Source organism: Miscanthus floridulus, chromosome 12 (genome assembly GCF_019320115.1).
Source record: "Miscanthus floridulus cultivar M001 chromosome 12, ASM1932011v1, whole genome shotgun sequence".
NCBI classification, from domain to species: Eukaryota; Viridiplantae; Streptophyta; class Magnoliopsida; order Poales; family Poaceae; genus Miscanthus; species Miscanthus floridulus.
The window spans coordinates 35,720,844-35,738,761 of NC_089591.1; the positions used below are offsets into that span (position 1 = coordinate 35,720,844).

General features: G+C 45.1%; 1 protein-coding gene across 1 annotated transcript; it reads right to left on the reverse strand.

Annotated features, from left to right (window-relative positions):
* Positions 1 to 5,211: 5,211 nt before the first annotated feature.
* On the reverse strand, positions 5,212 to 13,633 carry LOC136498081 (histone H2A.Z-specific chaperone chz-1-like). Its single transcript, XM_066494021.1, has 2 exons — positions 13,025 to 13,633; positions 5,212 to 5,486 (listed from the first exon to the last, which is right to left on the reverse strand). The coding sequence occupies exon 1, from the start codon at positions 13,564 to 13,566 to the stop codon at positions 13,051 to 13,053; it is 516 nt and encodes a 171-aa protein (XP_066350118.1). The 5' UTR covers positions 13,567 to 13,633; the 3' UTR covers positions 5,212 to 5,486; positions 13,025 to 13,050.
* Positions 13,634 to 17,918: the final 4,285 nt, after the last annotated feature.

Sequence of the window (17,918 nt, forward strand, 5' to 3'; positions counted from 1 at the left end):
CAGTTGGTGGCTTAGGGTCGCCGGCGGGGGACTTCTCCAGTGAACGGCGGCCCGAGCTAGCCCCAATGGCGGCGGGCGAGCTTCCGAGGCCCGAGGGCATCCATGTCGGGCATGATGAGGAGGACGTCGAGGAGGTTGTTGAGCACGTCGTTGCGGACGATGCGATACGCGAGGCCCTCCACGACGGCCGTCTTGCCCATGTCGGGCTCGCCGATGAGGATGGGGTTCTTCTTGCTACGGCACGATAGGATGCGCACCACGCAGCGGATCTCCTTGTCGCGGCCGATGACGGGGTCTAGCTTCCCGGTCTGCTCGACGAGGTCACAGTCGTACGTCTTGAGCGCCTAGAAGTTGGTGTCGCCTCCCCGTCGCGGAGCTTCTCGAGCTCGGCACGCACCCGCCCCGCGGACACGCCAGCCGCGAGGGCAAGCTCGGTGGCGGAGAGCCCCGGGAGGATAGTCACCCTAGCCGTCGTGAGGTGAGCGAGAAGCGCGGATGGGGAGGGCGCGGGGCCTGCGGAGGCTGAGGGGTACGGAGGCGCCGGGGTGCGCGGGTTGCTGGGTGCCGAAGCGCGAGTGGAGAGGATGGGGCGCCGCCGGGTGGGAGGAAGAGGGCACTGCCGCCATGGCTGCTGCTTGGGTGTGGCGTGAGATCTGCATCTGAAAAATGGGGAGAGAGAACGGAAAAAGGGAGCTCGAGGTAGGGGGTGATGGGTGGGGACCACCTATCAGTGAGAGAAGGTGCATCACTTATGAGTAGGGCCCACTTGTCAGTCATCCACATCAGCATCAAAGTCCACCTCTATCACGCCAGCATGGCAAAACTGCTATGCAAAACCACCGTAGGAGGTTATTTGAACGGTTTTGTAAAGGTGAGGGAATTAAATAGTCGAGTTGTAATAGGTGAGGGAATTATGTAGACTTTTTTCAAGGAAGTTATCTCCAGCAGTAAAGGCATGCAGCACGGCTTACAAGGAAGGCGATAATTAATAACCAAAAACTTACTTCGGCCGTGTTCCAGCAGTAAAGGCATGCAGCACGGCTTACAAACGAATTTTCGGTGGTACTGTAGCGTTTTTGTTTGGTAATAATTGTCCAATCGTTGACTAATTAGGCTCAAAACGTTCGTCTCGCAAAGTACAACCAAACTGTATAATTAGTTTTTAATTTTGTCAACATTTAGTACTCCATACATGTACCACAAGTTTGATGTGACAGAAAATCTTGTTTTTGCATAGTGTCAAATTCTGAAATTGGAGGAAACTAAACATGGTCTTCATGTAGCAACAACCCTGATTATGACAGATACAGTACATAGCGGCAGTAGTAGTATATTTTAACGACCTGCAAATGCACGTCCAGTACAGTAGTAGTAAAAGGGACCCGCAACCGTAAGGCCCAGTAGTAGTACAAGGGACCCGCATGCGTAAGAGCTAGTTACCATCTTGAAGCCGACATCTTCAATGACGTTAACTTTTAGCAATAATGTGTGATTAGATTCACATGATATTCTTATATAATCTTTGGAATGTGTATAAAAGCCTCGCTCTTAATCAAATGCTAGTTTTTCTCTTTCTTTTATTAAAATAGAAAAAAAAATACTTAGAACTACATTAAAAATCGATTGTTGGAGCTGCCCTTGTCAACTAGCGTTGGCGTTGCTTGGCATCACAGCTCATCTCAAAGCCAGACGACATCTTGTAGCTCTAGCCTACTATATATCACCAGTTGGACAGTGAAGATTAATCAGAATCAGAACAGCAAAAGGAGGGTTGGCGTGGGAGCATGTGGGTGTGGCCGTGTGGGTAGCTACCTAGCTAGGCCATTGCCAGCCAGCGCAGTTTGACGAGGAGCTGGAGCAATTTGCAGTGCGCTCTCTCTCTCTCTCTCTCTCTCTCTCTCTCTCTCTCATTAGCTGCTAAGGAGTGGTCGTTAGTTGGCCTCTAATAAAGTAATTAAAAGGTTTGTTTTAGTGTTGTCAGCATATTTTGTCTCTTCTAGTGTTGTTATGCGTACGAATGTTAATTAGCAAGGAACTCTGCCACCGAGCTAGGAGCCTACGCGGCGTTCGGATCAGCAGGGTCTCAAACGTCAAGCGAGTTTGTAGAATGCATTTGCAATATTCGTATTTGTTAAAGTAATGTATTTTTTGTGGCCACGCTCAGTCGTTGTACGAAGCAAGACAAAATCGTGTAGAAAATTAATATAGAAAAATCTTAGAGAGGAAAATAAATTGAGGTTGCTACTTATTTTGTTACCTCGCTAGATTTATTGGTTTAGCAAGTGAACTATAGGAAATATCTGGAGTTGCTCGTATTTGTTACTAGAGAGGTATATATGTTGTCTCTACTTCAGTTAACATGCAAACCGTGCAATAATTTTTGCTTTTGACACCAAAATACACTTATGGCCCGTTTGGATAGGAGAATCATTTTGGATTCTCATGTGGAACCCCAAGAATTTGTGCCAAAGATCAAATGCTGAAACGTTTCTCCTTCTTTGCCTAGGAACTGAAATCACCAACATGCTGGTTTCGCAGTGATTCTAGTACGGTTTCTTTTGCCTCCCTTCTCTTCTAACAATTGTATCTTATTTGTTTATAATTCTTTTTTGGTGCAACAAATTAAATGTGTTGTATTTAAGTTTTTCTTCGCTAAAAAAAATTAAGATTTTTTAGAGCATATTTTTATTTATATGGTTTTCTAAGAAAAATATATATATTCCTATGAATGAATCATAATCTAGCCTACCAGCCAAACGATCTCACGAAGTGATTTTGATTCATCTTTTAAAACGTTTGTTGAGAGAATCTGAAACTAGTATTTTCTACGAGAATCTAGATCCCTACCAGACACACCCTCTGGAGACCACATAACCAGATTCTCAAAATAGATGTCATGTTAAAAAAGAGAGGAGAAAGTTAATACTCCCGAGCCCCACCAGTCAGCCCCTTGACCCCCTCTTTTCACCAGTGACCTGATCACTTCTTTTCTCTACCACGCAGTATTGCTTTACTGTCCTCCTGCTCATGTCTTTGTCCGAAGCAACTCTCTCCGTCCCATGACAGATGACACCCTTTCCCTCATCTTTTCGGCCATCATTGTCATCGATTATATCTATCCAAACGAAAGGTCTTCTGTAGATTTCCTTATCATTATATATTTATATCACAAGGTAAAATGTATTGTATTATTGCATCATATAAGTGAAGTGCAGTGTAGTGTGGACTCGTCATTTATTTTCTCTAAGTTTTCTAGGACCTGTCTTTATCTCTATCTAACCTGATTTAATAATCATTAAAATGATTAAGATACTACTCCCTCCTTTCGGAAAAAGAAATACAATTCTAACATAACATCAAGTTAAAGTATCTCAAGTTTGATTAATTATATATAAAAAATATTAATAGTTATGACATCAAATAAGTATTATTAGATTTACTACGAGATATATTTTCATAATATACTTATTGGTCAAACTTTGGATACTTTAATTGAAAATATATCTAGAATTGCATTCTTGTCAGAACAGATGTAGTACTTGACGTCATGGTTTTTTTTTCATCCCTAGCTCTCGGTTGGTGATGTCAAAAGATTATAGAATAGTAAAAGGAGGAAATGAGAAGAAGAAAACCATGGGAAAGTGGCATCTTTGTGGGGAGCTACCCTAGGCATTAAGATAATGGTGCATTTGCAACTAAACTAAGGGAGGTCCTAGTATGGATCCACAGCAACCTCCTCTGGCCTAGGCTAGGCAAGGCATTTGGTGGAGTAAAAGGCTTGCTTTATTTCCCTCCAAGAATTAAAAAAATAAAAGATTCTGTTTCTGACACACCTTAGCCAATCAGGTGCAGAGCTAAAAAAAAGCTCAGAGGGGAGAGAGCATGGAAAGGTGGTACTACTACTACGACTACGACCTACTTTCATCAGTACTATTTGGTAGTACCCCTGTGATACTCCCGGAATGAGAGAATGTTTGAGCACTCAGCCACACCCAATCCAGTGACAATGGATCGAATATGCTCATGTAGAAAATCTCGACCATGATGTCCGTAAAGGCAAAGCCGGGGGATAGGCTGCTAGCAACCCGCTTAATTTTAAGTTAATTAACCTTTACCAAAACGATGGACGCATCTTTGTAGACCGCATTTGAACCATAGCATTTATTTTTCACCTGAATAGCATTTGAAAATCGTTTGATTCATGTTGAGGGTAAAATGGCAATAAGCACATAAGTCACACTTCCATCCACAAAAAAACACATGCCATTTTTTTTAAAAAAAAACTTTGACCAAGTTAATAGAAAAATTCATATACATTTATAACACCAAATCATTTTTATCAAACCCACCAATTGATAATTTTCTTTTTGTCGAAGTTGGAGAAGGTTAACTCGCGAAACCAACCCCTCTCGTGTTAGGCAGCACCGGATAAGTGAAGTCATGCAGTGACCCCAGTGGATAAGTGATGTGGGACGATCCATCATCAAGATAGATTTCTATCAGCACGCATATCCTTTGATCCGCGGTTGCCTTTCCCCCGGCCCCCTTTGGTTGATGGAATCATGCATGCCCTCGGTTCGGACTATGGATCATCACCGAGACAATCAATCGACCAGTGTGATTGCTCAAAGGATGCATGCCATGGGGGAGAACTTATTCTCCAGACCCCGGTTCCAATCATGTGCACCAAGGACCACCACGAAAGCGACGCACGCTTTACTATTCATTCATCTCCTTCTGGCTTCTGGTCCATGATGCATCACATGCCCATCAGCCACCGGCATTCAACTTGACCAAATATAGAAGCAGGCGAGGAGAACGGTTATCAAGCGGCAACACATGGCAGGGCCTGTCCGTTTGGGCTTGTTTGGCTAATAAACCATGACTGAAAGTAGTGTTGGCTGATTTAGTGTGAGAGAAAAATACTATTCATTGACTAAAAAAGTACGGTTTATAAGCCAAACAAGCCCAAACAAACAGGGCTGCTATCTTGCCCGAGCACATACTGCTCAGGACAAGTCGTCCTTCAGGACGTCTCCTTTGTCTATGATCCCATATTCCCAGTTCGGCAGTTCCATCCAACATCTGCAAGACCATGCCAGGAGCTAGTCCACAACAGCAGCCGGATAAAAGAAGCATACCAGGGAACAAGGCTCGCTACACGGGAACCAACTGCTGGAATCTGCAAGGCTGGAAACACAGACAGAGGCAAACCGTTAACTGTTCAATCATGATCACAGCATAACCGTTTACCAAATCTTAAGCCTTACTACATAGTTAGAACTAAAAACGTGTTATCTTGAGCACTCCCAAAGTCCCAAGTAACACCCTACTGAAGCCGTAAATCATGGTGACAGACAACTCTTAATGATTGCCGAATGACGATTAGGCTATCCACAAACAAACCCTAACAGAGAACACGTCCATCTAGGTCCCCCAGGCACAGGAGGATACAGATACCCAGCACCAAAAGCCACCATTCATTCCTGCAGGGAATAGAAAACGAGCACAGAATTAGCAACAAGCTTTTATTGGTTTCCTACCTAAACGATCGGGGAAATGCGTGACTCCAAGTTCTACAACAATGCAGAGATTTATTGAGCACATCACGTTTCAATCATGTGCTTATATCAGACCAACAAGAAGGGGCTTTATTTCTTTGGTCCCGCCTAAGCAATCAGAGATCGATACAAGCACATCAACTATTGAGTGATCAGTAACAGAGTAGGTTTTGGCAGCACATTAATTGGCCGCTACTAGAAACACATGGGAGGGTCCCCGCTAATTATGCGGTTCTTTGGAATGAATGAGCAGCCCTTTAGGGCCCGTTCGGCTGCAGTCGGCTAAAGCTGTTTTGTTGTGAGAGAAAAATACTATAGATTCTAGCTGATAATCATTTGATGCATTGGTGAAACAAAAAATGATTAAATATTGACAAACAATAGGCTCGCAAACATCCAAATGCAACCATTATGAGTCAACCAACTACAATTCAGAGTTGCATATTGACAACTGCGCTAGACAAAGATTTGGGTGTAAAAACTACATCCAGTGTATGGTGCAATAAATCTTGTGATGTATATATGAATATGGCCTGGGGTTTTTATGTTATGATGCAGATCACCATGCCACCATGTTCAAATTTAATGAGGTGATGGTAACACCTCAAGTAGACACACCTTGGCAGATTTCAGTCAGAACCATACTAACTGTATCCAATACATTATATGATATCTACTTGTCTTGTTCGGATTTTGAACTGTGATTTAATAAGAGAAACTGTTCTAGAACCATGACTTTTAATTGTAAATCTGGGTGAAATAGGGGAGTAAGGGGCAGCTCAGATCAAACAGAACTTAAGAAATAAGGACATCCGTACTGACAACGAAGTTCCAACGCCAACAAGAACACAAGAATATCAAATGACTTCAAGCAACATGAGCGATGGATACAAGACAGTGCTTCACAATGGCAAAAGGCCAATTTCACATAACAGGTCAATAAGTGGCTATCAAACGGCGGCGAAAACAGGACACACTAACAACTTGGGGGTGGATCAAAGGTCAGAACATATGGAACTGTGGAAGCACGTAGGGATGGCTTGGCTTATATATGTCACAAGATAAGAACCATTGCTCAAGCAGGCAGCTATGTGTGGAAGGATATCAAGAAGCACAACCAAACTAAGCACATTTAGTTTACAGATGGTGGGGCTGAGAAACTATCATAGAAAATAACATAAAGTACAAATGTAAATAAGTGTATGTTCTATGAAGAACAAGCTTTAAAATTGAGTGAAAAATCTAAATAGTTGCTTTTCAGATCAATAAAAGTCTATAATTCAGTATAAGGTCATTAATGATGGTAGGATTTGGTGCAAAAGTACATGTTAAATTTGTGAATACTTTTATATGTTTCAAAAGAGGACAATGCTTAAAAATGTTTAAAAGGATCACCAAGTAGTAACTGAAAGGGGATCCTATTCCTATATTATTTTGTTTGCAGGACTTGCAAGTAACTGATGAAAATAAATTTCAGGAAAGCAAATGATAAACTGCTAATTTAGTTCATCGGCGCCCGGGTGCGGTGCAAAATGAGCAAGGGTCTTCACACCTACCTCGATGGGTGCGAAGGGTAAGGAAGCTGGTCGAGCCAACTAGGATCCGTTTAGGTCGCTGGAATGTAGGGTCCCTTACAGGTAAGTTAAGAGAGTTAGTGGACACAGCAGTTAGGAGGCGTGTAAATATCTTATGCGTCCAAGAGACTAAATGGAAGGGGCAAAAGGCGAAGGAGGTGGACAATACCGGCTTCAAGCTCTGGTACACAGGGACAACTTCAAATAAAAATGGAGTAGGACTTTTGATTGATAAGAGCCTCAATGATGGTGTGGTGGAGGTGAGAAGGCAAGGGGATAGGATCATCTTAGTTAAACTTGTCATTAGTGATATGGTCTTAAACGTAATTAGTGCGTATGCCCCCCAAGTAGGCCATGATGAGAGTGCTAAGCGGCTTTTCTGGGAAGACTTAGATCGCTTGGTTAGAGCTGTCCCTAGTAGCGAGAAGCTCTTTATAGAAGGTGATCTTAATGGCCATGTAGGTACATCAAGTGCAGGTTTCGAGGCGGTTCATGAGGGTTTCGGATATGGTAGTAGGAACCAGGAGGGAGAGGAAGTCTTAGACTTCACCATAGCTTTTGATCTGATGATAGCTAACACTTTCTTCCGTAAGAGACAGTCCCATTTAGTGACCTTTAGTAGCGGCCAGTACTCTAGTCAAATCGACTTTGTCCTTACAAGGAGGAGGGATAAACGAACATGTGTGGACTGTAAGGTGATACCTAGAGACAGTGGCGGATGCAGAACAGTATTGAAGGGGGGTTGATCTCTTATTCTTCCTCTCTCTCTCCATTTTTCTTCTTTCCTCCACATCTTCTTCTCCCTCACCCTCCCCATATTTCCATTGATGCACCAGTTGTAGGGGGGGCTGGAGCCCCCCTAGCCCCCCTGTAGATCCGCCCCGGCCTGGAGAATGTGTGGTCAATCAACACAAGCTGGTGGTGGCTGATTTCCGCTTTCTGGTGCAAGCTCGTGGGAACAAACAATCTAGGGTTGCTAGAACGAAGTGGTGGAAATTAGAAGGGGAGGCATCAAAGGTCTTTAAGGAAAAGGTCATTGAAGAGGGCCCTTGGAATGATGAAGGCGATGCAAACAGCATGTGGGAGAAGATGGCAACATGCGTTTGGAAGGTTGCTTCAGAGGTGCTTGGAGTGACCAAAGGGAGCGGATGCGACTCGAAAGACACTTGGTGGTGGAATGAAGATGTGCAAAAGGCTATTAAGAAAAAGGAGCGCTATAAGCTGCTTGTATCATGACAGATGTGCAAATAACATAGAGAAGTACAAGGTGGCAAAGAAGACTGCAAAACGAGCGGTGAGTGAGGCAAAGGGGCGGGCCTATAAGGACCTTTACCGACGTTTGAGTATGAAGGAAGAAGATGACATTTATAGGATGGCTAGGGCTCGCGATAGGAAGGCAAGGGACTTCAACCAAGTTAAGTGCATAAAGGATGAGAGGGAGCAGCTCTTGGTGAAGGAGGATGAGATCAGACATAGATGGCAAGAGTATTTTGATAAATTGTTCAATGGTGAGAACGAGAACACCACCGTTCAGCTGGACGACTCGTTTGATGACACTAACAGGCGCTTTGTGCGGAGGATTCAAGAATCGGAGGTCAGAGAAGCCTTGAAAAGGATGAATGGGGGCAAAGCGATGAGCCCCTGATGGTATCCCAATCAAGGTGTGGAGATGTCTCAGGGGATATAGCTATAGTATGGCTAACCAAGATGTTCAACAATATCTTTCGATTCGAACAAGATGCCCGAGGAGTGGAGAAGAAGCATATTGGTACCAATCTACAAGAACAAGGGAGATATCCAAAGTTGTACTGATTATCGGGGAATTAAGTTGATGAACCACACTATGAAGTTATGGGAGAGTCATCGAGCAAGCGCCTGCGAGGAACGACGCAGATATCAACAAACCAATTTGGTTTCATGCCCGGAAGGTCAACCACAGAAGCAATCTTCTTAATAAGACAGGTTATGAAGCGGTTTAGAGAGCAGAAGAAGGACATCCACTTGGTTTTCATTGACTTGGAGAAGGCTTATGACAAGATACAAGAAATGTTATGTGATGGTCTTTGGACAAACATAAACACATCAAGGACATGTACAACAACGTTGCGACTAGTGTTCGAACAAACTATGGTAACACAGATTACTTCTCGATTAAAATTGGACTTCATCAAGGGTCAGCCTTAAGCCCGTATCTCTTTGCCTTGGTAATGGATGAGGTTATCCCTTGGTGTATGTTGTTCGTTGATGATGTAGTGTCAGTGGACGAAAGTCAGACGGGAGTAAATAGAAAACTAGAGTTATGGCGGCAGACCCTTGAGTCTAAAGGTTTTAGATTGAGCAGAACTAAAACCGAATACATGAGATGCGACTTTAGCGGAGTTGTACATGAGGAGGGAGATGTGAGTTTGGAAGGTCAAGTAGTGCCTAAGAAGAATACCTTTCGGTATCTCGGATCGATGCTACAGAGGGATGGAGATATTGATGCGGACGTTAGCCATAGAATCAAAACATGGTGGATCAAGTGGCGACAAGCTTCTGGCATTCTCTGTGACAAGAGGGTACCACAAAAGCTAAAAGGCAAGTTCTATAGAACGGCGATTAGACCGGCTATGTTGTATGGAGCAGAATGTTGGCCTACAAAGATTCGACATGTTCAACAATTGAGTGTTGCAGAAATACGTATGTTGCGATGGATTTGCGGTCACACAAGAATGGAACCGAGTTCGGAACGATGATATACGTGATCGTCTAGAGGTAGCACCAATTGAAGAAAAGCTTGTCCAACATCGGTTGAGGTGGTTTGGCCATGTCCAAAGGAGACCTCTAGAGGCACCAGTGCATTGTGGAGTCCTAAGCCAAGCTAATAATATGAGGAAGGGTAGAGGAAGATGGAAATTGATATGGGGGGAGGCAATAAAAAGATATTTGAAAGCTTGGGATATAACTAGAGATCTATGTTTGAATAGGAGTACTTGGAAAGCAGCTATTGAAGTGCTTGAACCGTGACTTGGGGCTCTTAGTGGGTTTCAACTCTAGCCTACCCCAACTTGCTTTGGACTGAAAGGTTATGTTGTTGTTGTTGTTGTAGTAGTAGTAGTTCATCTAGCATTTGTTTTACATCAATTACATGTGCTTTGGGCTTCGGACTAAATGGCTGTCATTTTTGTTGTAAGCCACACATGGCATCCATGTGGTCTAGTCTAGGCCAAGATAACTGTCTTGAAAACCTGATAGTGTTAATGCTTGATATTAGTACACACAGTAGTTATATTAGAAGTTGATAACCACAAGACAACTGGCAGAGCTAAACTGAAACTTAGAAATAACAAAGTCACATAAGTATAGCTCATAAGATAACCTTGATTAATGCATTAGAATATGAATTGCACAACATAACAGGAAATCAACAGTAAAGCAAAAGCATATTTCTGTTAGGAAAGTTAAGTGAAGTATAAATTTGAGAAGATAGTCAGGTTATTCAGGTTAAGGCAGAATCTCACATGGAATCAGTAATGAAATATGCTCTTATTGTTTCAGGAAGGTTATGAGCATAGAATATATGCCTTTTCAATAACAGGCAGTCGGGCACAAGCCTTCATGGAGTAGTAGAATGAATCAGATGCATACACAATACATACTGTGTCAATATGAAGCTGGGCAAACATATCAAAGCCTATCCTTGAAACAAGTATGAATTTTTGCTCAACTCAGAATCATATCGCATTTTGGGTCCGTACTGAGTCCAGCTTACAGATAAAAACCGACTTCAAGTTGATACAGAGCTCGGTTCAGATATCCTCTCATGTTTTCATAATTTACTAAAGTACTAATGTACAGCAAAGAAAAAACCTTCATCAACACCACCTAAGCATTTAGTGAGCTCAAGATCCAAACTCATTAACATTCTCCAAGATGCAACACCAGCATCTCTGTTAGTAGAGTTCCAGAAAATGTTAAGGGCTAAGCAGGCGACTGGGTAGCACTTAGCACTTAGTCTACAAACACGGAGACAACGATTGTTTCAAATTGGAGATATTTACACTTTAATGTTTATGAATAATTAGGGCATCTGTAGCGTGCAAAAATCACCGGCCTTGAGGCCCAGCTGGCATCGTTAGGGGTGACCGCACATACATACCATCATAGGACCAAACTTCAAGATTGAGGCCGGGTCTCAAAGAATTAAAAAAAAATCAGCATGCTGCCATTGCCTCCGTCTCCAATCCCTACATCTCCTGCTGTCCAATGTCATCTTGCACAACATAGCCACCGCCCGACTGTCGGCAACTTTGGCGCTCCAACCAGCAGCAAAAAGGCCATGCAGAAGCAACCAACAATCCATGGGGAGAGCCGTCCACCTCTTCGTTCATTTCCCCAACTGGAAACGAGTCTTGCATGAAGCACCGGCTGGTGCCCGTCTTCACCAACTCTGTCCACTCATGTGCGGGCGAGGGAGGAGGAGCATCGGCTCTTGTGCTGACTTTAGCACCAAAGGACGCTCTCATGCCAGCGAACAGCTGGGGCGGCGGGATCTCACGCCAGTGGCGGTGCCTCTCACACGATCTGACACCAGGGGCATCGGTGAGAAGGGCTCCAACGGGGCAAGTGTGGGACGGGTGGATCTCGCATTGGCAGCGCTCTCGCGCTGATTGAGAGCAGGAGCAGAGGCAGCGGCCGGCAGGGAGTTCTACCGCTAGTGCGAGGTTGACCATGTGCGGACAAGGATGGGAGAAGAAGAGATTGGGGATTTCTTTTATGATGAACATGGGCCGCACCTTAAGACCCATATATATGAGACCTTATACATAAGAGAGGGAGACCTCAGCACAAGTGTGTCTCAGCTTATGGTTAAGGCCGGCCATACCCATTCCGGATGCCCTTATTTACTATGCCTGTTGAGGTCAGGACAGATAGCACAGATGTAACACTTGTCTTGAATCCACCTGCCCAAAAATCTTTATACCAAAAGCAACATCCCCTCACCACCTCTTACCCTCCGTCTAGCATAATTTTGTTGCTACCGATTCTTCCCTCCTTAGCACTCTTCTTACCCCAGCACCTCCTCCAAACATGCCACAACCCCACTCTTCCCACGCATGCACCCAGTATCACTTCAGTGCCTGTCTATCTTAACACGCTGCCCCTTGAGCGGCCTAGGTCGTGCCAGCAATTAAACTGCAGACATCAGTCCAAACCAGAGCAGCAGTGTTGCACCTAGGCCAATTTCAGGATCACGATACCGACAAATTTTACAAAGCAAGTACAATTCATTTAAACGCATAAATCCAATATACAAAACAACAAACCTCTAGAACAGCATAGCTCATTACAGATGAATTAACAGTTTTTCATTTTCCAAATGTGTACTGGTTCGTATAAGAACAATCTATTGCTATTTTGTTGTACATGTTTCAAAAGGGATCAAGGACCATGCAGTTCTATCTTACGTTAAAGTCTGCAAATCTCTGTAAAGGCTCAATTAAAAACTGGCAAGCCAGCATAAACTGGTTTCAACATGAACTCTTGCTCACAACTGTAACACTTATATCTATAATGCAGCATCAAAGCTCTGACTAAACCCATTTTGAGAACATCACCAAACAATGCGATTTGGACTGATGTCATCCAAATGCAAATGAAACTTTGCACATAAATAGGGCGTATTTCCATACCAGAAATACAAGGCATTGGCTGCAAAAAACGCAGCGCATCTAATGCACATCAAACTGCACAGGGACAGGTTTTAGGTAACACATGGTCACACGGCACGGGAACCTTGCATGATAAATTATTGCAATTAAAAACAAACGCTACAAATCAAAATGCACCCAACTAACAGGACTCACAAATGCGTTTGAGCAGCACAGGGGCCAGGGATAAAGAAATTACCTAGTGAGCCCGTTGCCGAGGCAGACCTAATCGCTCTCCTCCCCCTCCGCACCCTCATCCTCCTCAGAAACCACGTCAGCGTCGTCTTCGTCGTCCTCCGCGGCAGCCTCCTCCGGAGTGACGAGGTACGCCCCGGGCTGCGGGGGCGCGCGGCGGCGGGTTCGTGACGGGAGGATGTTGCTGAGATCTACCTCGGCCATCGGGTCTTCGACGAGCTCGTCGTCGTCGTCATCGCTGCCGCCGCCGCCGCCCTCCTCGTCGTCGCTGCTCTCGTCGCTGTCGTCTTCCTCCTCCTCCTCCTCCTCGACTACCATCTTGCCCTTACCCTTGTCAGCCGCGCTAGCCCTTGCCCTGGCCGCCTCGGCCACGGCGGCGGCCTCCTCGTCGACGTCGGGACGCGCGGCCTTGGGGGTCGCGAGGTCGGCGTCGGCTTCCGCATCCGCCTCGGGCTTGCGCTTGGCCGGGGAGGGGGAAGGTGCCGGAGCCGGGACCTGGGCGGGGTCGGTGGCCACGGCCTGGGGCTCGCCGTCGGCGGTGGCCATCGCGCGGGTGGGGCGACGGGGGTTGAGCTAGGGTTTTAGGACGGTGAGCGCGGTGTTGTGTCGTCTAGCGAATGAAGAGCGGGGAAGAGAACTAGAGGATGTGGGCTTCGCAGCCTTAATGGTGGGTGGCGCGGTTTGGTGGGTTGGTGGGCATGACCTGCGTATGGGTTATGGGCCGTATTTCCGGCCTGGGCATGCCGCGGGCCTAACGATACTCTTGTGCTGCTGGCCTAACGATTCTCCTGTAGATGTTTCGAATCTTGATATTCTTCATAAACGTTTCTCTGCGGAATCATAATCATTTATGGAATTGTTTGGTTATCTCATTGGATTCTTGGAACTACAGTTAGGAGAAACCAGATTTTGAGTGTTTCTATGGACTAGTACAAAAACGAGCTAAGAAAGACGTTTCTCTTTGTGGCGTTTGGCGGCGGTTCTAGTGATTTTGCTGAGAATTTGTAACATTTCTCGATGTCAAACGCACCCTTAGTCAAACTATGACTGCCACAAAAAGTAAGGCGAACAAAATCGAAGCTACGCTTCTGGCAAAATTTAGCAAGAAAATGAGTCTATGACATATGAGATATAGTATACTAAGGAAGCGAGACACGCTATAGTGTGACAATGAACCAAAACTAGCAAAGAAATTATGGCATGACTAAGTGTGGCAATATTGGGCACGAACCAAACATGCACTAGGCTTTCAACTTTGGAGTTCATGGAGACGATGGCCAGGTCTCTCTGTGGCAAGTTGAAAGGTTGCATCGAATGACTTATGGATCATGTGGATTCATGGTCAGCCTTTTTCCCTTGTTAGATTAGAGGCAATCCATAATTGCATATCGCAAAGCGTGGCCGCAAATAACGCTTGCCATTGTCAGAAAAAAAAAATCAGTCGTTACCTTCACCTTGTGACTCCATTCGTCGTTCGCTCTTCCCTTAAGAGTTTGTCGGTGTCTACACAAGATTGTGCTTTCTCTCAAAACTCTCTTGCTTCTGGTTCGTAATCATTTACTCAATCCGCCCGGAGAAGAATACAATTCTAACATAGTATTGAGTTAAACCATTTTGAGGTTGATATAGTCTTTTGTAAGTTAATTAGACCATATTCAAGCGCTTATTTGATCAAAAGGTTACCATGTTAGATTGTTAGGATTTTTGAACTTTTAATTCCACGGTTGTAGTATTGATACCACAAAATCCTATAGCTACATATGATATGGATAAATTGATAATCACTAATTAAACCGTTATTACTAAAAGAGTTAGATCTTGTTTTTTTATTGAGGTAAACTATATTAGTTTCATTTTATCATTCTTTTAGTTTGTCTGTTGTAGTATCCACGTTATCTTTTATGAATAAATCTTTCAATTTAACTACTAGTAATATTATCTACTTTATTAGTTTATCATGTTATCTTGTTAAGATAAAAGGTGTAAAGGTCCACATGACCTATTCGTCCAAGGGCGATTCAGCCCTTAGGAGGTCACGTAAGATCTCTCTGCTCATTTTCCTCCGTTTTTTTATGGAACTTCAGTCAGTTTCTGTCCAAAAAAAGCTAATACCTCGCCAAATGATGAACTTGGCCAGCTTATCCCTCGAGACCAACTTGTGCAGGTTAGCTAAATGCATATGTGAAGCCCTTTCATAGCCTCTGTGCTATCGTTTTCTATTTTCCCTAATCCTCACTCGTATCTCAGTATTCTCATTGCCCATTTTCCCCGAGCGTACGCTTGCTACCCGCGGCGCTAATCGACTCCCATGTGCGAGCTTTCCCTCTCCCGTGCGTGTCCTTGTTACCGGCGCCACTACGGTAGCTGCATGAGTATCTCAAAATACCAAAACTGAACTGAGGGAGTATTTTTTAGGTGAGTTTTCTAAGAACGGAGTGAGTACTTTTTAGGTGGTTTTTATTTAAAAAATAGCTAAATCTTATAAGTTGAAATATAGGCCCTATTCGTTTTGCTGAAATTTGGCTTATGCTACTGCTTATGTTTGAGAAGAAAACACTGTCCGTTCGCTGAAAAGAGTGCTATAGAACAGGGCCATAATTTTAGCTGGTTTCCGTTGCCCGAGCTCGAAAATGAACGCAGTGCTAAGTTTTTCGGGCAGCAGGGGTCGAGCCGCTTCTGCTGGCTTTTCCCCCCACCCGTGCCAGCGCCCATCCTCCTTGGTCCACTTCTCCCCTCGCATGCGCCTCCAGAACTACAGCGCCTCTAGAACTGCAAGTGTCATCGCTCACCGGTTGAAGCTTCTGTGGGTCTATTTGGTTGGGTGGCTAACTCCCAACCACTCTCTAGGAAGCTAACTTGCAGTTGTTTGGTAGCATGTAAACAACCCGTAGTTAGGCCCAACTAAGCCACTTTAGAGGCCTTAGCCAGGCTCTGCAAAAACAAGATGGAATTCTGTTTTTCGGTGGCCAGGCTTGCCATGGAGGCCCCTTGCCCGCTCCTCTCCCCCTTGGTGCTCATGGCCATGGAGGCCCCTTGCGTGCTCGCTTGGCTCGCCTCCCCGCCCCCCGGCGCAGCGGCGCCCCGCGCGTCCCCTCCCCCTCGGTGGAGCCCCGGTGCCCCTTCCCCCTCAGTGCAGCCCCAGCCCCTGCGCAGGCCATCCCGACGCGGACACACTCCGACAGTGGTCATGGAACTCGCGGCCATGGAGGCACAGGCAGGGGAGGCGCCGTCACCATCACCGGATTAGGCACCAGTCGAGATCACCGAACTAGCCACCCTTGTCCTCACCCACCTCATGCTCCTGGGCAACGAGACGTCCGGCGACGGCGTGCACCCGTAGCTCCCAAGTGGTGGTAGACCCTTCCTACACTACTCATGGTTCACCTCCGGCTACTGCTTCGCCTCCTCCTCCCATCGCCTCCCCACCCGAACCCTCCTCCGCCTCCCTCTTCCCAATCCGTCGCTGGGCTGCTCACTGTGCTTGTTAGGGTGCTAGTTGTGCTCGTTGGATGCTCACCGTGCACCCATTCAAGAGGTGTCGACTAGGTGTTCGACCAAATTTCTCAAAAGGGGTAAACTTACCGATTTAGAGAAGAGATGACTATATCAAAACAAATCAGGCAACCAAACACACTCTCGGACTAGCCAGGCTAACGTAGTTGAAAGCTCTAGTTTGATTTTGGTGAATTGATGAAACCCTAAGTGCTAACCTAGTTTATCAAGTGATCATAAGATAGGTAGCACACTTCAAGTGGAGAAGCTAATGAAGATCATAACATGACAATGGTGATGGGACTGACGATGATCAAGGGCTTAAATTTAAAAAGAAGAAAGAGAAAAACAAAAAGCTCAAGGCAAAGGTATACCTTGTAGGAGCTATTTTGTTTTGGTGATCAAGACACTGTCGATGTTTGACCACCTGATAGCCTGCCACGGGGGTACCCGGGGCAGTATGTTCGGGTTTCAGCGTATGCAGAACTCGACGGTTAACGCAAGAGACAGTCGATTTATCCTGGTTCAGGCCCTCGATCGCAGATCGAGTAATAGCCCTACGTCTAGTCGGTGTTTGCCTTTACGTTGGATTGATTATGAAGTGTTGTGTCGTATAATTGTTCTGTTGAACTCCCTATCTAAGGAGCCCTGCCCTCCTTTATATAGTCAGGAGGTCAGAGTCCTAGTCGGTTTACAATGAGAATTCCTAGTAGGATTACGAAGTAACACTGCTACTAAGATTATAGGAGAAGAGTCCTAGTTAGACTAGGTCTTCTACCTTCCTTACCGGGGTATCCTGTGGGTCCCACACTGACAAGCCCCCGAGCACTTCATGGTTGAGTTCTGGAAGTCTCGTCTTATTCCTTCAAGTCTTGTTGAGTAGGAACAAGCGTCTGTCCGAGTGCTTTCTTGATTGAAACCGTGTAGCGCTTCGTGAGATCTTTGCGTGGTGAGTACCTTTTTGAAAAAAAGTACTCCCATATGGATGTAGCCCCCGAGCCTCTTGCTGTTTGGCACAAGGAGCTTGAGGGTCTTTTTTGTAACTTTCCTGATTCTTTGTCGAAAGGCTCCCCGACTTCTTTGTTGAAAAGGGGCTCTGATGTAGCTGTGTTCGGGTTCTTTTTGTCTTGTGGTCCCTGACGTCGTCTGTCTTGAAGAAGCATTCTGAGTGGTGTGCGCTTTTTTGGAGAAAAAAGTGCACTCACTGAGTGTAGCCCTCGAGCCTCATGCTATTTGAAACAAAAAGTTGGAGGGTCTTGAATCTGAGTTGTTTGATAGAACTATATACCTCTCCTTTTGCAGCCCCCGAGCATATATCCGGATTGTTTTGTTCAGGAAGGACTTGGAAGCAGGGTTTTGGCATATTCTCTAGTGGTCTGCTGTTGTCAGATGTAGTTGTATGGTGA

Bases quoted from the DNA above. Each gene is read 5' to 3' on its own strand.
- LOC136498081 (XM_066494021.1), bottom strand. From the start codon at position 13,566: ATGGCCACCGCCGACGGCGAGCCCCAGGCCGTGGCCACCGACCCCGCC.